This window comes from Protopterus annectens, chromosome 8.part0 (assembly GCF_019279795.1).
Source record: "Protopterus annectens isolate FY-2018-M chromosome 8.part0, PAN1.0, whole genome shotgun sequence".
Lineage (NCBI taxonomy): Eukaryota > Metazoa > Chordata > Ceratodontiformes > Protopteridae > Protopterus > Protopterus annectens.
Genome location: NC_056741.1, coordinates 196,667,285 through 196,690,724, shown reverse-complemented (window position 1 = coordinate 196,690,724; position 23,440 = coordinate 196,667,285). Strand labels below are relative to the sequence as shown.

The window sequence follows — 23,440 nt, the reverse complement described above, 5'->3', positions numbered from 1 at the left end:
TTAGACCAAATAAATGAAAAGCATATGCAGATAGTTCTAACACAAAATATAAGTGCCTACTGTAAAGTATGAAACACACACACACACACCCTGGCTGTAATAAATGAAAAGTGTAGGCAAATAGTTAAAAAACACAAAACATACGTGTTTGTCACTGCTGGCTGTAAAGTATGAAAAGCTGACCAGCAATTGTCTGCAGAATCCGACAAGGGGAAATGCAATAGTTCTAACACACAAAATATAAGTGCAAAGAAGCTGGCTGTAATAAATACACAGAGCAAATAGCTGGCTGTAAAGTATGAAAATCTGGGTATTCTGACTGCTGTTAAGGAGCTCAGCTGAGCAATTGTCAGAATCTGACAGACAGCTAAAATATAAGGGAAATGCAAGCTGGCTGGCTGTAACAAATGCGGCCCAAAAATGATGACTGCTGTTAAGCTGACTGGAGAAGGGTAATTTTCTCATGTGATTTCCAAAGCTTGAATATATCTTGCTGAAAAAAGATTTACATAAAATAAATGATTCAGATTATTATCTGACAGGAGTCTACATTATAAGGACATGCCCAGAAGACTAGAGTATGTGCCTGATTTGAAACCAGAATGCATGCTCTATGAATCCCTCCAAACAACAAATCAAACTTCAACACAAATCTCTTCAACATTTTCTTATGCTTGGATGCACTGACATCTACTATTAATGTTTTATCTTTACGTTATTTGTTTATTTATTTATTTACTTATTTATTTACATTTGTTGACCGGGAGTGTCCGACTGGATGTAGGTCCATTTTCAGCAGAGGCCCGGGGTGAAAAGCTCCACAGTTAAAATAAACAGACAGTAGTTACATTGGATTACATAGCGATTAACAATTTGATTAACATAGCAATTAATTACAAGCATATTTACAGATGAAGAACATAGTACATCAGTGGACAACTAGAATCTTTAACTCTGAAGTACATAACAGACATTAACAAATGTTACAATAAGAAGTTCCTGCTGTATAAGTACTAGGCTTATGAGCATCTGAGCTTGCTATAATCAAGGTAGTTAGTGGGGTGGAAAGAAAGGTAGTGGTTGGATGGGGTGGGTGATATTAGAATGGGAGTTGCAAGGGCATAGCCAGCATGTTTTTAGGTGCGCTTTTAGTAAAGTTTTGAACTGAGTGCATGATGGTACGGAGGTAATTGTGGATGGGAGGGAGTTATATAATTTGGCTATGGTGCAAGGTAATAGTGCTCCACCAGCAGAGTTATTGGCTTTAGTGATCTGCAAGTGATTTTTGTTGCTGGATCTTAGTGGTCTGGTGGTTCTATAGGGTTGGAGTAGATTCTGGAGGGATGGGACATTTAGTGGATGGTTTACTAGTTTGTGGGCGAGTGAGAGTTGATACCATTGAAGGATGTGAGGGAGTTCAAGCCAGCCCAGTTCAGCAAATGAGAGACAGTGGTGACTACGGTAGGATGCCCCTGTGGTGAATTTGGCAATTTTGTCATAGCAGGTCTCTAGCTTGTTTAGATCGTATTGCCTTAGGTTGGTATAGATTGGAGAGGCATAAAGTAGGGTGGAGATAAGGAGAGAATTTGCTATTGAAATCTTTGCTGCTTTGGTGAGAAGTTGCTTATTTCTGTATAACGCTCCTAGTTTTTTGTGGACTTTTTTATGGTCATGGATATGTGAATGTCAAATTTTTGTTTATTGTCTATTTCCACTCCTAGCAATTTGGTGTGTTCAGTTGGGTATATAATGGTGTTGTCTTTTGCTGTGATGTTAAAATGAGAGTTGTTTTTAGTATGTTTGGTGGGTTGTAAGATGAGTAGTTTAGTTTTGTTTGGGTTGAGTATTAATTGGGCATCGGATAACCACGTTTCAACAGAGGAAAAGGCTTCCTGTGTGACTTTTTGCAGTTTGGGTACGGACTGGGCTGAGCAGATGATGGTTGAGTCATCTGCATATTGTATGAGTGTGCCATGTTTGGTGCAGAGGCTAGATTATTGGTGAAAACAGAGATGAGTAGGGGTCCAAGGATGGATCCTTGGGGAACCCCTATGGAGATAGGTAGTTGGGGAGATATGTCATTCTGCCATACAATGGATTGTTGGCGGTCAGACAGGTAACTCTGAAACCAGTTGGTGACTGATTGAGAGAAGGATAGGTTATTGAGGACAGAGATGAGTTGTTTGTGTGGGACCATGTCAAATGCTTTAGATAGGTCTAGGAAAGTAGCAGAGGAGAGATAGCCATTGTTTTTATGATGAAGGATAGTGTTAGTAAAGGAGAGTAAGGAAGTGGTGGTGCTATGGTTTGGTCGGAAACCATGCTGAGTATTAGAAAGGAGGTTGTTAGTAAGGAGGTAGTCTGAGACCTGAGAGTGTATGCATCTCTCTAGTATTTTGGAGAGTGGAGAAAGAATAGCTATGGGGGAGTAATTGGTTAGTTTTGTGGAGGGGCTGCCTTTGTGGAGGGGAATTATGTGTGATACTTTCCACAGTGTGGGAACATAACTTTCTGACAGAGATCGGTTAATCAAGATGGATACTGGGTAGGCCAAAGCATCAGCAGTGATTTGTAGGTATTCAGTTGGGAGGTTGTCTGCTGCTAATTTGGTGGGCTAAAGTTTAGTTAAGAGTTTTTTTTTGTGTTGGAGGTAGGTACAAGTGAAAATGAGAAGGCAGTGGGGAGATTAATAGTTGAAGGGTGTGGGTTGGAGGGGAGGGGGGTTGTTGTTTAGCTAGTGATAGTATGGTTTGTGTTAAGTGTGTGTTGAATAAGGTAGCAATATGTTCAGAGGAGTGAGGGATGTTAGGAGGAGGGGTACTGACTTTACATGGGTGGAGGATGGAGTCTATGGAGGACCAGAATTGTTTGGGGCTGTGTTGGGGGGAGTCTAGGGCAGACTGGTAGTATTGGAATTTGTCCTGTTTTATTAGCTTTTTGACTCTATTGTGTAATTCTAGGAATTTCTGTCTAGTTTAGGGGGTTTTGGTTTTGCGCCAGTGCTCCCAGGCTTTATCCCTGTTTTTCATTTCTGATTTAGTGGTTTTCTGTAGCCATGGGGAGGGTTGTGCTTTGGTTCTGGAAAGTCTTATGGGGGCATGGTAATTAAGGATGCTCAGGAAGGTAGTATTAAAAAATTCAACTGCATCATCAAGACTGAGGTACTTTAGAGGATGCCAGTTACATTCTTTGAGGGATGAGATGAATGTGAGTGCGTTAAAGTTTAGTTTTTTTACGTATTTGACAGTTGATGACAGCTTTAGCTTGGTATCGGTATTGTTTGAGTAGGAATGTTGGGCAGTGATCACTGAGGCTATCTGATAGGCAGCCTGTTATATATGACTGGGGGCTCTTACTGACTAGTATCCAATCCAGGGTAGTGTGCTTGCTGGAGTTTTTATTTATCCTGTTTGGCGACTGGACTAGTTGGGTGAAGCCATGAAGGTTTACATGATGGGTTGGATGGTTACCAGAACAGGATTGCCAGTCAATATTGAAATCACCTAAAATTATAGTTTCTTGGGGGAGAGCTGAGGAGGTTTTCTAGTGGAGGGATGTTTTGGCCAGGTGGGAAGTAGCATCCAATTATGTTGATGGTTTTGTTTTGGTTTATTTTGAGGTTGGTATATATTATTTCTTCATTGCCTATTTGTGGAGCTGATGATTTTAAGATCTGGATGTTTAGATGCTGTTTAAATATTATAGCTACACCGCCTCCTTTCTTGTTTAGCCAGTCTACTCTTAGTATGCTGTAACTGGTAGGGAGTATTTGCTCACTGGTAATGTGAGGTTTTAGCCAGGTTTTTGTCAGGATGACTATATCTGGGGAGTACAAATCTATGATGGCATGAAGTTCATGGACTTTGTTGGATATACTTCTAATATTTAGGCTTAGTAGAAGGAAGTCACTTGGCTTTCTATTGGTTGTGATATGGGAGAAATTGTGGTTTCTAGTCTAATTATGAGGACTTAGGACTAGTTTTGATAGGCATGAGGTTATTAGTTTTCTCAGTTTTTGAATGTGTTTGTTTATTATGGAAACTTTATGATTGTGCTCTGTGGGTAATAGCTATGGTGGAAGGGTTACTATGTTAATTTGTTGAGATGCTTTATGTTTCAGTAATATAGTTGGTAGAATATGTGAGGGGTGGTTCTTGAGTTGGTGGGAGGGGAGATGAGTGAGGGTGAAACATGAGTGGCGGCGTGAGTAGTAGTACAGTGGTAGTGGTTGAGTGGGGGAATGATGGAGCTTTGGTAGGATGTAAGATATGCAAGGCGAGTGCATGCAGTGAGCATAGGTAAGGTATGCTTGTACATGTTAGTTGAGGAGGTGTGATAGTACTGGGAAGATGGAGGAGGTAGTGTTCGGTTAGTACTGTGGTAGGCTATTGGAAAGATGGGAGGGGTTTGTGAGTCTAATAAAGGTAGGACCACTGGGGGCAGGAGGGAATAGGGGGCAGGGTGGGAAGCAAAGTGGGTAGAGACCCTGTTAGTAGCTCTTATGAGGGGGCTGGAAACAATTAGGTAACACAGTAAACTGATAAATGAACATGTGATAGTAACAAAGGGTGATTGTAGTTTTAAAAATGGTGCCTGCCACAGGTAATATTGATTAACTTTGGGATTGGCTTAAGGTAATAAACAGGGAAGGGGGGGCAAGAGTATGAGCAGGCAGTTCTTTTGTACTGCTGCTAATGAGCCAAAGCAAAGACAAGTTTGTGTTTAAGAAACAATCAGAATTGACCAAGGACTGCTCTGAAACTGTAAATCATTTCTTAACCATTTCTCAGGTGGAAAAACAGGATAACTTTCTTTCAGTTTTTTATGTAATACAGCACAACAATTCCAGTTAATACTATGAAATTCTCATAAATTCTTATAATTTTGCTAATAAATCTGATATAAATTATGTCAAATTATTGAAGCAAGCGTAAACAGATCCCTGTGTAAAGCAAAGACCCATCTTTAGTCAAGCATTTACTTCTTTATGCACTAGTAACACTTGAAAAGGGTTATTGTGAAAGAATATAGTAACTCCTCTAGATTTACCCAATACTGAGTTAATATAAGCAGTGCAAACGTTTTTACAGGGCAGTATATTAGCATTATCATGAGAAAATGCACTTCAACATTTTTATACCCACATTTTCATGATGCATTAGTTTAAATAAATGATTTATTTTACTCAGGCAGTTAACTAGACATTCTCCAAATCATTGAAGATCTAACACATAATACTGCCCTCTAAATTCAGCACTCTAACACATCATATTTTCCTATAAATGCATCACTCTAACACATCATACTTTTCTCTAAATGCAGCACTGTAACACAACATGCTTTCCTTTAAAATCATCACTCTCTACTTGACCTAATTATAATTAACCATAACCAAGTTAACATATCAGATATCAACCTTTACGAGCACTGTCTCTTTACTGTCAAAATTCACAACCAAGCAAAATACTCAAGCCTGAGCAACATACGCCTGTCAGTTTCCTTACCATATCTGCCAAAAAAGCTGTCCCAAGCAAGTTATTTCATTCCACGGCCACTCGCTCGCACTTGAGAAACAGTCCCAAACAAGCTCTTCATGCTGCTGCAGGCCCGCAGCTTGTCCCAAACATTTCCCGCTCGCATTTAAAACAGCCACCCAGCCATAAATGCGTGAGCTCCTTGAACTCAATTCTGACAAGCTGGTAGAGGGTGCTGACATCATCGCGCAGACTGGAATCCCCGAGGGAGCTGACGTCATCGCTTGATGACGTCAGCTCCACAAGCCGTGAAAATTAAAAAACAAATAGAAAAAAATCGGAAATGAAGGGGTGCCACTCGGAAATCATGGCACCCCTTCATTTGAACCCCCAAACTCACTTAAAGCCGAGTAATTTGGCATGGTTGAGAGGTATGGACACAGGTGGAACCCCCTAGGCTGAATTTATGGTTACCTATCTAATTGTCCCGACTGGGTTTGAAGAGGACCAATGAGGTGCTCTTTTGAACATGAAGTGGAGTCTGTTCCAAAGGTGTTGTAATCTCTGGGAGACAAATCTGTCCCTCCAGCAGGTTCTATTAATGTCACATACTGGGTTAAGGTCTTTAGAGCAAGTGACCCGTGTACAATTTGAGTTGCAGATATGTGGCATTTTCAATAAGGCAGGGTGAAAGATTGCCTTATATGTGGGGTTTAGTGTCAAAAGCCTTAGCTAAGTCTAGGTAGGCTGTATGCATAGATTTCCCCTTGTCCAGGGCCTGGGTGACTGACTTGAAGAAGTCCACCAGGTTTAACAGGTATGATTACCCTTTGACAAAATTAAACTGAGCATGGTCAACTGTTTGGAGATTGGCTATATCTTTGCTGTTAAGGTCCATGATGATTCACTCCATGGTCTTGCAGATAAGGCTAGTCAGGCTAACATGTCTGTGGGTCCCTGGGTCACTGAAAGCACCACCTTTGTACAGGGCGATAATGGTGGCCATTTTCCATTCAGCTGGGATGAAGACAGTACTTAGACTAAGATTGAAAAGAGTACCCAGTGATGTTGCTAAATGTTGTTTTAGCCCATGTAGGATGCAACCTGGGATATTATCAGATCTCATAGATGATGTGTTTTTGGCCTTAGACAGGGCATTTATAACCTGCTCTTTAGATATGCAAGGTAGAATACAGGTGGTAGGGATGTCATGGGGTACGTGTAGTGGGATCAGGTTAGTTATGTCCACAGGCTCAGTATATGTGCTATCATTAACTACCTGTTTGGCACAAATCTGAACCTTTCCTTTTAGGTTACAGGTGTAACTAAAGAATGCCTTATGGTTGTTATTAGTTGAGGAAGCTACTTTGGATTCATACTTCGCTTTGGAGGACTTCACAGGAAGTCTTATTTGCTTGTTTAGGCTGTGGAGGGAGTGTTTACAGTTTAGGCCTCTTTCCCTCTTACTCCTAGACAGCAATTTCTTCCTCTTATTGTAAAGACTGTTAATGGCAGTTGTCTACTAGGCATATTTGCACTCCCTTGAGGAGCTTGTTTTGGTCTTATCAAGTGGGGCTGAGTCAATGCAGTTATACAGGTGTTTGTATAAAGCATTGGTGTAGAACTCGGCATAGTTGCCAGTTTCATCTGAGGGGGAAGGTGCAGTAAAGCTATTTATACCATCCAATAAGAGGTTATAATCTGCTTTGGAAAAGATTTTTAGTTTAGTTGCTGTTGGGGAGGTCAGGTGTGATAGTTACTTCAAAAGAGACTGATTTGCAGTCAGATCTCACTAGGGAAGACCTCACAGTGGGGCTGCTACAGTGGTCCCCCATACTGGTATGCACTAGATCCAGGATGTTGGCACCCCTTGTGTGGGTGTCAACCAGCTGGTCAAGGGCATTGGAGTTAACAAAATTAAGGAACCTTTGGGCAAATGAGTTAGAGCATGAGTAATTTACCCAGTCAATGGATGGGTAGATAAAGTCACCCAAAACCATGGTATTCAGATGTATCTTGATAGACTCAAGTAGATCCAAATAGGCAGAGTGGGTGTCCTGATTCATGGAGGTGGTCCTGTAGCTGGCAATGACTTGAATAGGTGTCCTACCAACAGTTACTTGCACCTGAAGTATCTCCAGGGACTCATACAATTTAACCATTCTATAGGTGTATTTATCTTTAATGAATATTGATACACTGCCTCAATTAAGTTTTCATGCCTTCTGTTTGTAGTCTGAACATGTGGAAGGAGGTGTAGCCTGGTATGGCTAGGCTGCTCTCCACACCCTTGAGCCAGGTCTCTGTGACTGCACAAATATCTACGTCTTCTAAGGTGAGGACTGCTTCCTGTGAGTGCAGTTTCATGTTAAGATTTATAGCATTTAGCAACATAACTGGGAGGTTGTTTTTACTTCAGGGATTTTGTCCTTGAGACACTGCCTAAAAAGGCACTATGGGAGTGACAAAAGCCTTAACCAGTAGCCAGAATCCTAGAGGTGACAGATGCACGCCATCTCTGGCAAAGCATCGAGGTCTGTCTATCATGTCATCCCAGGCTGACAGATGCTGTATCCCCTTAGAATGACACCAGAAACTAAGCCAATTATTGAACTCAATCATTTTCTTTTTGTTCTGAGGCATCATTCTAGGTGAAGGTAAAATGCTGCTTAAGACTATGGGCATACCTGCTGAGACACTTAGTCCAAGAGCTCAGTCATGTCTCTCTTCAGATAGTCCAGAGAGATATATCACAAATCATTCATACCAACATGGACTATGACAGAGTCATAACAGTACCTGTTTTTGAGAGACTTGAATGCATGTGTGATATTGCAGATCCTGACACCTGACAGACAGATGACTGTGACCTTCTCCTTATCCAGCCTGGTGAGATGGACAATTGAGTGTCTCACAATGGAATCACCTATGACTAATATGTCTGGTTTTGTGTTTTACCTTAAGGGCTTGACAGGTGAGACACTGGTATATGAGCTATTATGTGTATTGTGTTCTGCAGAGGAAGTATTATGTCTAGCATCCGGGGTTTGTGTTTGGGAGGTCTCTGGTGTTTAAGTATGTTTCTGGTGAGGACATCCATATATGTAAGTATATGAGATGTGGGTTTGGGTGGGGTAGGAGTTGAGGTATGCATGCTGACAACCCACTCATTTTCATATGTACTGACTGGTGTGTGAGTGTTAGAAAAATATGTATTTGAACATGTATAAAGTGCTAGTTTAAAAGCAAATAGTATATAATGCATTTTATTCTATTTACAATATGGCAATAAGAATGATTTTACATGTTATTGCTTGAAGCTTTGGAGCTGCAGTGTATTTGAACTCTGACCCTGGCAGTAGCCAGCTCAGCAAGCTTATGTTTTTCACTAATGATTATCTGCTGGGTCAGGAAATTATATGTATAAAGCATTGAAAATCTTCTTCCTTCCTCTGAGATAATTGGCCTTGTGAATGTTATCAAAGATAAGACACAGCTGCTAAAGTAAAGTTGCAAGAAGAACAAAGAAGTATATTACAAGACTGAACCAACTATTGTATTCGAACAGGCCTGAAACCTTGAAGGAGTAACATTTACAGAAAGACATTATAACGAACCAGGTGCTTTGCAAGGCTGTATTATTCCCATGGGAAAACTTTTAAAATGTATAACATCAGCTTTTTTCTTATGAATAGAATATTGTAGACCATAGTGATGTAGGTGCCCTGTGACTAACCACGTCAGTAAGGTGGGCACAGCTTGAATGTAAGACTATATAAAATTGTGTATTTCCTGCATCATGTCAGACAAAACTCTGTACTTGTATGTTTTTTTGCCTCCTGGTGTACACTAGTAAACTTTTGCATCTGAGCCTCCTGTGTTGTTATCATTGTTTTTATTTTACAGTTTGGTCCTTCGGTAAACGGAAGCCCTCAGACAGCTACAGATCAGAGTGTACCGGTGGTCGAATACTGCGCAGGAGAAGCTACCAAAACGGTTCTTCTTAACACACAAAGACCTCTGACTGAATTGTCGTTTTGAGAGGCTGGCCACTTTCTGATCTGCGGCCAAAGAGCGGTCTCGAACTGGTCGACCCAGGAGGCTCAGGTAGGAAGATATTTGCCTTTTTTCTGTTTTAGATCAGGGACTAGGTTACAGTAAATGTCATTGTCAAAGATTTGTTATACAGATCAGGGACAAAAGGAAATTACTGTATATTTTGTCAGAGATCAGGAAAACAGAATAAGGTAGGCAGTTATTCTAGATAAACTGTGTAAGGAACTGAAATACCACGTGGTGAAAAGGGTTACGTAACATTTTTTTTAGAATGGGAAATCATTGCACTAAAAAATCGCGAAATCCGCCCCTAACTGATGACGCAAAATATATGCAATTACAACGGGCTGATAATGTAAGGTATTACACAAAATGGGTCAATAAATACGGATTTGACGGTAAATTAAATAAGATTTCATTAGTTAAACTTTTAAAACAGCTTAAATCTGACGCAGAAGGTCAGGCAAAAAAACAACAGCGATTAGGCATTCCTCAGGCACATAGGTGGATTGAGGAAGTAAACTGAAGGGAACAAAAAACTAAAAATGCTAAAACGTTATTTTTAGACAAAAAGGATAATAATACAGTAATAGCAATGGCTCCTCCTCCTCCGCCCCCTCCAATGCCTTTTTCAGGATATGAAGCAGGAGGACAAGCTGGTCCACCTCCACGTTATCCTGAAGTTACAAGAGCACTGAAACCATTTGTTAGAGATCCTATTGAAACTAGGTCCCGGACACGTAAAACACTTGGGGACACAGACTTATATCAAATAGGGAGAAACACACTAGAAGAGAGTGAGGAAGAAATCTGTCCACTAATCGAGGTACAAAATCCTCAGGCAGGACAGGAAGGGCAGGACCCAACTCTTCTAGTATATAGACCATGGACACCGGAAGATATACGGAAAGCTACAGAGGGAATCCCTCATCCAAAAGTTAATTACACAAAGTTTTTACAAGATTTACAAGGTATGAGACTAAGTTACCACTTGAATGGGGAAGAAGTAGAAAAATTAGTTAGACAAATTGTGGGTCCAGATTGGCACATGATTTGTGGCACCTGAAATCCTCGTAATGCAGAGCTTAAACCACTCCCACATAGTGACGCAGAACTAGACAACAGAGTGAAAGGTCTTACAGACCGAATTTCTGAAAAATGGAAACCTAGAGCAGATTGGACTTGCATTAATCAATGCATACAACAGGAGAATGAAACTGTAGATGGGTACTATGGTAGATTATTGGAATGTTTCAATAACCATAGTGGTATGGCTATCCCTGAAAATCAGACACATGATACCTCGTATGAACAGCAACTGAAAATGCGTTTTGAAAGGTTGCATTGCACCTATCAGTAGCTTTATTACAAAGCATATGATAGATCATCGAACAAGCAGGCTACAAGCCTTACTTGAATATGCTAGACATGCTGAAAGACACTTTAATAGTAAAAGAAAAAGAAGACACAGGTCTTCACAGCTGAATCTGGAGCTGAGGTCTTTGTAGTACAGTCAGGTAAAAGGGTAAGAAAAATACCCAGGGAAATAGACAATCTGACAAAAGGTCAGAAGATTTTGAAGAAAAAAGAAAGGTGAGTGCTTTAAGTGCGGTAAGAAAGGACATTTAGCAAGGGATTGCAGGCTAAATAAAAAGGTGACTACAGAAAATAAAGGTGATGAGGACTGACTATATGATAGTGATGAAAATCAGAAATCATCAGGGAAGGAAAACAAACAAAGGGCAAATGTAAATGTAGTGGAAGGAACAGAGGAAGTGCAAGCAGATGTAGAGGATGAAGAAAGTGAAATTTTGGTTTGGCATTACTGAGCTTGGAGCTCTGTTTGGCAGACACAAAACCGGAAGTTACACTTCTGGTGGAAGGAAGGGAAGTGAAATTCCTATGTGACTCAGGAGCGTCACGAACTTTGATACACCCTTCAAAGTTACCAGAATATTCTGAATCACCTGACTATATATTAGTGAAAGCAGCAAATGGACAGCTATATAGGGAGCCACTCTCCCATGATATAGCAATAACTGACCCTGTTTCAGGTATGACTCAGAAAAGTAAAATTGTAGTTTCTGCAAAATGTCCAGTAAACTTACTGGGAAGAGATCTTATGCAGATATTTGGCATAGCGGTAGTTCCCACTATGCAGGGTATGGAGGCACAAAGACAAATGGATACTTTTGTGGTGTGACCGGAGGGTGAAACTGTTTACTGGTATAGCCAGGACCTAGTTACAACTGGTCCAGGGGCAGTAACCGAGGAACTGATGAATGTAGCCATCAGTAAGGCCCCCTCCCTTGACACTGACCAGCAGCATTTGTTACATTGTACTCTATACTACTGTAGCATGCCAGGACCTGATAAAGAATATGAGCAAGAGTTGTTCAAAAATCCTGCTAACAGATTAGTATTACGAACCTTGTATTGGGATACTGTGGGAAACAGTGTGGTAAGCTGTTCATTACCTCAGGAATTCATGACACTGTACAAATCTAATAGACTACCACATGTCAGCTTGACAAAGAATAAGGATGTGAGATGGGCAGACTTAGGAGAAAAAGTAACAAGATGGGAAAAAACAAACTGATTTAAAATTATCAGAACAGGGAATACAAAAACAGAAATTGAATTGGCTAACACAGAGACATCCAGCTGTACACTTACAAACTAGTGAAGACAGCTGATTAGCATTCTTATTAGAAGAAGAAGAAAAAGCCTTGTGTGACATACCAGATATTCTTTGGTCAACAGGTAAATCAGATGTAGGACTTATTCAAACAGCAGGACCAGTAACTATTACACCAAAATCAGCATTTAGACCACAAAAAAGACAATACCCCTTGAGGAAAGATGCAGAGCAAGGAATCAAGCCTATAATAGCAGCATTACTCAAGGAAGGAGTACTGGTAGAAACTCTTGATTCACCATGTAACACCCCTCTATTTCCTGTTAAAAAAGCAAACGGGGAATGGCGGATGGTACAGGATTTACAAGCTGTAAACAATGCAATAATACCCAGAGCACCTACGGTGCCAGACCCACACACCTTGTTGAATGATTTGAAACCACAACAGAAATATTTCACTGTGGTAGATATAAGCAATGCTTTCTTTTCAATACCTATACATCCTGATAGCCAGTATTGGTTTGCATTTACATTTCAGGGTAAAAGATATACCTATACTAGCTTACCGCAGTGATATTATGAAAGTCCAACAATATTTGCACAAGAAATGGCAAGCAACCTGGCAGGGTTTACCCCACCAGGAGGTAGTCAGATTCTACTTTATGTAGATGACATCTTGCTAGCAGCCCCTACCCAGCATCAATGCAGAGAGGATACGATAGCGTTATTGAAATTTTTAGCAGCACAAGGACACAAAGTAAACAAAAGTAAGTTACAACTTTGGAGAAAACAGGTTAGATACCTAGGATATGTAATATCCAATGAAGGTAGAATATTAGACGAAGACAGAAAAACAGCGATTTTACAGGCACCCAAACCAGCAACCAAGAAGGAAATGATGTCCTTCTTGGGAACGACTAATTTTTGTTGAAGCTGGATATCAAACTATGCTTTAGAATCTGCTCCACTGGCTGATTTAATATATAAAACACCAATGGCAGCACAAGATATATTACAATGGACACCTGAAGCAGAAACAGCTTTCTGCAGACTAAAACAATTGATAGCTTCATCATTAGTTTTAGGACTTCCAAATTACCACAAAAGATTTTTTCAGACTGTAGAGTGTAAACAGGGATACATGACGTCAGTTTTGATGCAACAGCATGGGGATAAGCAATGCCCCATAGCTTACTATTCATCACAACTAGACCCAGTGGCACGATCGTTGCCTCACTGTGTGCAAGCAGTAGTCATAGGTTCATAGGTTCATACTAGGCTATCTGCCCTAGGGCATTTATAAGCCTAGCCAGAGTGTGTTTGGCTTTCGCCACCCATTTTAAATTAATTTTGCTATACCCTTTTTCGAGGTTAGTATACTGTGCCTCTGTCTAACAGTGACACAGAAGTGATACCCGGGATAAACCTACGATCTCCCATCCACTCATCAAGATTCCTCTTGAAGAGAGGTATAATCTAAGTAATGTACATTCACTGCTCATGGATTAAACAAAGGTGGCAAAACTGAAGAAAACATGGGTAAAGTAAGGTTAAGATAAATGATGAACATTTCTGCCTTTTGTTACATTAAAGTGGAACTGAATCTTGTCAGCAGTCCATGTATAATACAAAAGAAAATAAAACACCAGCTGTTTAAACCTCTTAATTTAGTATATAAATACTTGTCTTCTCAGTGGATTACAAAAACAACACTCAACAAGACAAGCAACTACAAAGACAGACAGGCAGCACTGGGTAGTGACAGGTAAGGTTGTTTACCTCAGTGATTACTGCTGAAAAATGAACAGGAAACCTTACATATATGCACATGAAGCTTGAGAAATGTAGGAGATACTAAACCCCCCCCCCCAAAAAAAAATTGAAAGACAGAAATGGAGTCTACAAAAATGCACATGTATGAAAGGAATTAGACTTACCTTTGCTTCATGGTGAGTGATAATCTTACTTGTAATCAGTGGCCCTAAAACAGCAATGATGTTCTCTTCAACAATACCCACCAGGTCAGGGCAGAAATATTCTGTGAAGGCATTTAAATCTTCATCACTCGAGCTTTCCAGCACATGCAAAAATTCATCTGATGGTCCTGGAAAACGTGACGCAGCTGCAATGGCAGTACAGGCTTCGGCTTCAGTGGTGTTGTTCCACCCTCTCACATTGAGAGTGGCTCATGCAGTCGCGATAATTTTACTGCAAGAAAAAATAGCATATCTATCTCCTGCTAGACATTTTTCATGTATGACCATACTGCTGAGCCAACCTCATATGGTAATTGAACGTTGTACAACATTAAATCCATCAATGTTACTTCCAACTCCTGTGGATGGCACACCGCACAGTTGCCTGCAGGAAATTGAGCAAATAACTTTGCCCAGACAAGACCTCACTGATATGCCCTTGGATGATGTCGAGGTGACATTTTATGTGGACGGTTCATGCAGAAAGGGTCCTACAGGGAAAAACCTAGTAGGATATGCAGTAGTCACAGATACAGAAATTTTAGAAGCCCAACCCTTACAGCATAACCTGTCTGCTCAAGCAGCAGTACTGATAGCCTTAACACGGGCTTGTACTCTAGCGAAAGATAAATGTGTGAACATATATACTGACAGTCAGTATGCTTTCTCTACAGTGCATGTTTTTGCACAACAATGGAAAAATAGGGAAATGATAACATCTAATGGTAAACCGATTAATCATGAGCAACTTATTTTGAACTTGTTAGATTCCATTCAGTTACCTACTAAAGTAGCTATTTGTAAATGTTTAGCTCATACAAAACAACAGGATGCAATTTCAAAAGGAAATGCAAAAGCTGATGCAGCTGCGAAGCAAGCAGCCTCAGACTCAGAAACTTTACTTTTAACCGAGGAATTACAACCCTCTGAGATTTTAGATTTAGAAATGTTAAAAACAATGCAGACATTAACTAGAAAAGCTGAGAAACAAAAATGGGAGAAACGAGGTGCAATCCTCGAAAATGGACTGTATATCTCCAAAGAGAAAAAAAACAATATTGCCGTCTAATTTATTTAGATATGCAGCTTTGTTGAGCCATGGGCAGTGCCATGTCTCAACAGGGGGGATGGTACAGTTAGTAAATCGAATATTCCAAACATATGGATTCACAAACTTTACACAAAAATTTTGTGCAGCATGTCATATCTGTAACAAACATCATGCACAAGGAGCATTCAAACCCAAGCAAGGGAGTTTTCCTATACCACCATATCCGTTCCATACTATCTGTATGGATTTCATAGAACTGAACAAATGTGAAGGGAAAAAATACTGTTTAGTAATTATAGACATGTTTTCCAAATGGGTAGAAGCTTTTCCAACTAAAAATCCGGATGCAGCAACAGTGACAAAGGCCCTAATAAAAGAAATAATTCCTAGATTTGGGATACCGGAAAGAATCTATAGTGACAATGGGACACATTTTGTTAATCAAACGATTCACCAACTTGGGAGATTCTTTGGGATCTCCTTGAAGAATCATTGTGCTTACCACCCACAGTCTGCAGGACTGGTGGAAAGGTACAGTGGAATTTTAAAAAGCAAGTTGAGGAAGTTAATAAATGAAACACAGAAGAATTGGATTTGCTGTTTGCCTTTGGCTCTGCTGAGCATGAGAACAGTTCCAAATGTAAAGGGTTTGACCCCCTTTGAAGTGATATTTGGAAGGGCATATTATGTGCCACAGTGGAATGCTCTCATGCCTGCAGAACTAGAGGCTGACAGCTCATTAGCTAGATATATGAAGAAACTGTTAACAAATAAAACTGTTTTGCAGTTGAACTCTTTTTCAGATAAAAGACAGACCAGACGGTTGGAAGCAGTGCTGACCCCAGGGTCCTGGGTGTGGTTGAAGGTCACGAAGAGGAAGAATTGGGCGAGTCCAAAGTGGGAAGGACTGTACCAGGTACTGTTGGCGACGCCTACTGCAGTCAAAGTTGCTGAGAGGTCATCCTGGGTCCACCTGACGCACTGTAAACCGGGAAAGAATTTTCAACTTGACAAACATTTTGTGACTGATACACAACAAAGGCAGGATGGCCAAGAGCAAAATGAGTAAAAATGCAGATCAACCCCGAAGATATTGTTTAATCATCTTGCTAACTATGCATTTATTGACTATGATTGTGATGACTTTCCTTTTGTTGTGGTTTTTCCTACATATAACCACACAAGTGAAAGTGGAAAGACGTGATGAACTGTCTATAGACTGGCATCCAAACTTTAACACATACCTAGCTATGAAGCGTGTATATGTAGAGACTTTGAACATTTCAAATTGCTGGGTTTGTACTGCCATACCAACAGCATATGGAGGACTGTTGATGTCCGCTGTCCCCTTGGGGATAAATGAGACTTGGGAAAATTTACTTTTTGATACAGGTTCTGTAAGATCATAGGACAAAATTGCATTGTATTTGCCTATTACACAGAGGGGAATTGTATGTTTCTATAAGAATGATACACTCCAAGTGGGTTGGAGTAACTGTAACATAACTATATCTTATAAATGCTATATTAAAGCTAAAGATAAAGGCACTGTTTGTAACACAAATTATGATTCATATTTGAGCTTAATGAAAACAACATTAAGTGATGTGCAGAGAAATCCTGTCTTGCATAAACAATTGTCTGTTATAGACAAGAAAATGTTTCATTCAGAATTAACCCGCATCAGTACTAAAGTAGAAAACTGTTATTTTATTTGTGGGAAAAAGGCATACAAATGGCTACCTGAGAATTGGCCCGGCAGTTGTTTTTTGGGTTATCTGGTTCCAGCTATAAGGCATACTGCAGAATTACCTCTAGGTAAGATATGAAATGTAAGAGATGTAGCCTGAAAACTTGAAGATCCAATCGGAAAACCTGTAAATCCAGTGGGAAAAATCGAAGCTGGTTGGAAGAACCATCATTCCGTGAAAGATAAAGAAAAATTGACTCATATGGACTTGAGTGACAGTGTTATATCCTGGGCTGGAATATTTCTAGCATATGGAGCAGTCAAATCGATCTGGGAGTTGAGAAAGCTGTCGAAGCTTCTTGAAGTAATGAGTAACGCAACTTTTTCTGCTCTCGAACTAGTGACTGATGAACTGAATGCAATGAGAACTGTTGTGCTACAAAATCGAATGGCTCTTGACTTCACCCTAGCGGCAGGAGGTGGTACGTGCGTGCTTATCAAAGAAGAATGCTGTGCGTTCATACCAGACAATCAACACGAGATTAATGACCACCTAGAGGTAATACAGCAGGTATCGGCCATGACTGAACCAGGCCCAAACCCACTGACGAACTTTTTCCAGAGTCTGTTTGGTGGGTGGGGTTCTATCCTAATGAATATTTTAATTGCTATTTGTGTTAGTCTGCTCCTATTAGGAGCATGTGTCTGTTGTGGGATCCCCTGCATGAAAAGATTAGCCAAAGATGTTGTTGATATATCTGTAACTGAAACTTTGTACCAAGACATTGAATTGGAACTATTGAGTCCAGACGAAACTTTTTCCGAAATATAAACTAAATGACTTGCCTAGTTGAAAGTCCTTAAAGGAGAAGGCTAGGGGACGATATAACATTGTTTATGTTTCTGAATAGAATAAAAAGTATTAAAAGGGAGGAAAATGTTAGAAAAATATGTATTTGAACATGTATAAAGTGCTAGTTTAAAAGCAAATAGTATATAATGCATTTTATTCTATTTACAATATGGCAATAAGAATGATTTTACATGTAATTGCTTGAAGCTTTGGAGCTGCAGTGTATTTGAACTCTGACCCTGGCAGTAGCCAGCTCAGCAAGCTTATGTTTTTCACTAATGATTATCTGCTGGGTCAGGAAATTAAATGTATAAAGCATTGAAAATCTTCTTCCTTCCTCTGAGATAATTGGCCTTGTGAATGTTATCAAAGATAAGACACAGCTGCTAAAGTAAAGTTGCAAGAAGAACAAGGAAGTATATTATAAGACTGAACCAACTATTGTATTCGAACAGGCCTGAAACCTTGAAGGAGTAACATTTACAGAAAGACATTATAACGAACCAGGTGCTTTGCAAGGCTGTATTATTCCCATTTGAAAACTTTTAAAATGTATAAAATCAGCTTTTTCTTATGAATAGAATATTGTAGACCATAGTGATGTAGGTGCCCTGTGACTAACCACAACAGTAAGGTGGGCACAGCTTGAATGTAAGACTATATAAAATTGTGTATTTCCTGCATCATGTCAGACAAAACTCTGTACTTGTATGTTTTTTTGCCTCCTGGTGTACACTAGTAAACTTTTGCATCTGAGCCTCCTGTGTTGTTATCATTGTTTTTATTTAACAGTGAGAGAACATGGATTAAAGATTGTTAATATAGTTGCATCTCGCACATGTTGAGTTTGTGTGGACTTGGAGTAGAGGATTGTCAGTGAACATGAGGCAGTTGTTACGCTGCCTCAGAATGCCCATGTCAGCCAAGCTGCCTGGAGAAACTGTGAGAAACTGTCTTCCATACTGTTAGGTAAACTTATATGGTCAGGAAAAGAGGTCACAGGAATACATGTTGGTACCTCTGAGGCTAGGCTTAGTGTTCCACCTGACAGTAGAGCAGGACCACGGGCAAAATGCTAAGGTAAAATTTAACATGCAAAACATTTGCATCTATAACCATACCTCTCAACCTCTTAGTGCAAGAAATCTGGAGAACGCCTAAAATTGTGGGGGGGGGGGGGGGCAAAGGCTCAAAAATAGGAACAAATTTGATATATTGCTCTTATAAATTTAGAAAGTTGCTAGAATAACAGGGTTTGCAATAGTATGCATTTTCTGAATGATACAAAGTTTGTAACTCAAATGAATTTCATTATTGAGTGGCTTCAATTTTCAGTGATTTGCCAGAAACCCACAAATTTTATGAGGGAGAGACCAAAAATATGAGGGAAAAATCTGGATATTCTTCCAAATTCTGCACAGTTGAGTGGTATGTGACTATAACCACCAATGGCAACCACCACTACGTGGCAGTGCACGATGGTGACTACATGCAAACAAGTGCCAATGTAGAGCTTAATTAAAACAAGATATAAATCTTTTAACTCAAAGTAGCCAATAAGGATGCTCTGTCTGAGCTCTAGTCCAGTCACCCTTGATTAGATAGGACCAAGACAGCACTCTCTTCCCACAAGGGTTTAGAAGGGCCTTCTCCAACAAAGATGGCTTGAATTTGATGCTCAGAAGTTACTGTGGCTATGATTCAAAAGTCTTATTTGGTATTTTGTGAAAAGTTAAAAGGGATGAGAAGGGAGGCTTTTGGGAGAATAGGGTAGAGGAATGTGAACTTAAATGGTAACTAAGGCTGAATGCAAAAACTTTGCCTGGTATTAATGAACATATATCTGTTTTGCCTGTTTTAAAAAAGAGCAATGATTTTATGATGTATTTAGTGTAATGTTACTGTTTCTTTAAGGAAACATTGAGTGAGCAAGTCACATGATGATTTTAAATGATATTTAAATGATTTGTTTTATGTAAAATGGTTCTGAAGAAGTTCCTTTTGGGAACGAAGGTGTTTGACCATTTTTTTAATTTTGTATTAAAGTGTTATTTATACTACAATAATTTATCTGGACCTTATTGGGAATTATCCACCTCACTGACTTGTTACTTGGTATGTTATTTTTGCCTTTGGGTACATACTGCTGTTTGGTTTCTGATGCTCACAAGTTAAAAAACAGAACCAGAAACAGCAAACCTGGAAATGGGCTATGGTACAGCTGAACTAGTACAGTATACAATAAAATATGACAAAAAACATTTGACACAATTCAAACGGACATCAGAATGCAAATATAATTAAAAGTACTATATAAGAACAAAAACAGGCACGTAAAGTTAGTTGGGAACAGTGGAGGCCTCAGATCTTTCAGTATTTCAGTGAAGAGCTGGTTTTAGTGCTCAAGTGATACAAAGCAGTCCAGATTCAGGAAGTTTGAATCCAGCCTATGCTACAAAACTCAGGAGCACTAGAAATCCAAAATGCATAAGATCAAATTGATATGTGCACTATCAATACATAGGCTGAAGTGTTTTAATCACCTGATAATTGTATATTGTTTGACAATGTACACTTTTCAGACATCAGCACTATTATAACATTCCCCTAAAATGTATTTTCAAGCAATCTTTTCTATAAGTGCTTCCTTGCAGGCATTGCTACCCTAATCCACTGCTTTAAAGCATACCAGTGAAGAAGACATGGGCTTAAATACATTCATGTATACCCTTTTTTGTCTGTCTTGTGATTCATTTCCCTGAAAAGATGCATAATGATTATCAGATTGTAAATTATTGACATGGTGCTTGGCACTTTCTAAACAAATTTGTATATGGCTTAATTTACCATTATTGAGCTAAGGCACTGCAAAATGTGTGCCTCTATCCCACCTCCATGCTTCTCATTCCTTATTGGTTCACCTTGTGCTCTACCTTCTTCTTGCTTTCCCTTTTCATGTCTGTACTACACTTATATTTCCAAACTTAAATCTGGCCAAACAATAAATAAACACAACATAGAACCAAAAGAAGTGTAAAACAACATCGACACAAAAACATCTTTCTGTAGTCTCTTGTCATGTGGAAGTTTACACTGAGCAATGTTGATTGCCAAGCATCACCACAGAGAAATGACTGTTTTTGTCCTATGCGAAAATGAAAATGCCAAAGTATGTGATAATAAATTGGTAATGTCATACAAATAAGATGTACAATGATGCACAGCAATATGAAATGAGATAACACTGTTTGCAGCATCCCTCCAGTCTAAGTGCTTACAAGTCAATGTAGTGCATGGAGGGTTTTATTCCCCTGATGTCTGCATGTTGTTTCGGGCTATTCAGTTTACAGTCTTGCACACTGTCATGACATTCCAGAGAAATGTATGTTTTCTGATAACTTCATTAGAAGTACTTTGAGGCTTTACTTACTAATTGACTGTTCTAATGAATATCAGTTAAGCGGGCAGGGATTCAAATCCACTGAGGTCTGCCTTGTAGCAGACTGCAAAAAATCCATATCTTGCAGAAACATTCATGCAAATGACCTGATCATTAGTGCACATGAATAAGAAATGACATAAAAATAACTTGTCACAGTACTAATCAGCTGGCTGAGAGATTTTATTCTCCTCATACTTATATGTTTTTTTACAGTATTTATCTGTCACTCAGTGTTGTTCAATTCCCCTGAAATGTGCTTCCCGGACTTCTTTTCTTAGGATTTCATCCATGCCATGCCTTACTAATACACTGGTATATTGACTGTTACTACCCAAGCCTTAGGTTCATATGTCTTCAGTTGTATTTCTTGTTTGTTTCTTTCATGCATTTCATTCCAATGAAATGGGTTTTTACTGAAGAGACTCCTTATCTCTAAGTGTCATGCCTCCCTAATAAACAGGTACAGAGAATATTCCTGTGAAAGGCAAGGTTTCATATCCTTTAGGTGTGTTTCCTCTTTTGTTGCTGCAGTGCCTTCCATTTTACTGAATTGTGTTTTTGCTGTCAGCTTCTCTATCAGTGACTGTGTGGCATGCCTTGTTAATGCACTATTATCCCTTTAGGTGTGTTTCCTTTTTCATGCTATCATGTGTTATGTTACCCTGAAAAGTGTTTCCGACACTTTTTCTGGGACTGCAGCAGTGGCATGGCCTGCTAATGCACTGTTAGGGAAACTCTCAGTAATAAAGGTATGTGTGCTAATCCATTGTTGCTATCGTGCATTGTATTCCCCTGAAATATGTTCCACTGTCACCGTTCATAAGAGTATTGCACTTGCATGCCTTGAGTACACCATGCATGTGGACTGAGTTAATGGAAGAATTCCACTCATGGCTTCCCACTTTCATTCCTTACTAGCATTTACATTATCATACAGGTACAATGCTAAAAGACTATTATCATGAGTGCTGTAGTTCATTATATCTTATTCTTTTAACTTACCCCACCTTTCATGTGTAAGTTTCTTTTGCATGTACACACAAGTAATGTTATACCTTCTTCCTTATTATGTTTTGAAGCCATGTTTTGGTTGAACAGCTCCTTTTGCAGTCTGTTACATCTACACTTCACGTTAGCCATAAATTACATTTTCCGGGTCTATATTGTAAAGTCGAACGCTTACATTATCGAATACCTAAACGTCAACCCGTCTTCATTAAACAGCATAAACACTGAATGCCCTAAACCACGAAATTCAAAAAGTAGAACTGTCATAGTTGTCCCACCCCACCACCCGCTACATACTACCTACACAAACAAACTAACTAAACCGCATACATACACTAACCAAAATCCTACATCTAACTCTAAACTAAACCCTACTTCTAACCCTACACTACATCTTACATATACCACCATGTATGCATTTAACTAAACCCACACCCTAACCCTAAGGTCCGTAACTATTGCACACTTACCTTAAAAAGCTACACCCAAACAAGCTAAATAGTCCACACACATACACTTAACAAAACCCTACACTGAATCTTACATACATTTCCATCTATGCACTTACCTTAACCCACACCCTAACCCTAAGGTCTGCAACTATCACACACTTACCTTACGGATCTATACCGCAGAAGGCCAACCATAACGATTCGACGTTTCCACTTTCGCTCTTCTGGATGATCGATGCTTTCGCATTCGATGATGACAGGACGACGTTTAGGTATTCGATAAGGTAAGAGTTTGACTTTACAATATTGACCCACATTTTCCATCCATAGTACATTTAACTGAAAAGGTATTACTTTAAGTTAAAACAATACTGCAGCATTGTAGTGTTGCTTACAGTGTATGTGGGATCACCATGACTACCACTACTGCTAATGTATGATGTTCATCTTCTGATATTCCTCAGTTTTCACTCTCGCCATGAGTTGGTCTAACACTATCTGTCTAGGTCTGCACTGTAGGTGCAATGATGTAAGTCACTATAACATTTACTGTAGAATGGAGAACAATATGTTAACATATAGACTTCATTTCAGAAGACATTTAGATTATTTGGTCTTTCTATCATAAATGGAGTGCAAGAAATTTCATACATCTCTACAAATGTGTCAAATAAAATTATGAGAATATGGAGACATTGGTAGGGGAAAACCACATGGTTGAAAGACATTGAAGTGAAGTTTTCTTCTTAGAGACTGGTATGCATGGAAACTCCTGAGATATACAAGGTACTAAAACAAAA

General features: G+C 39.4%; 1 protein-coding gene across 1 annotated transcript in view; it reads right to left on the bottom strand.

The window, feature by feature from the left end:
- LOC122808189 (antigen WC1.1-like) overlaps nt 1-23,440 on the bottom strand; it is a 997,107-nt gene that overhangs the window by 201,232 nt on the left and 772,435 nt on the right. The window contains exon 11 of the mRNA XM_044079157.1: nt 14,106-14,272. Within this exon, the coding sequence (XP_043935092.1) occupies nt 14,106-14,272 (167 nt within the window). The remainder of the gene's footprint in view (nt 1-14,105; nt 14,273-23,440) is intronic.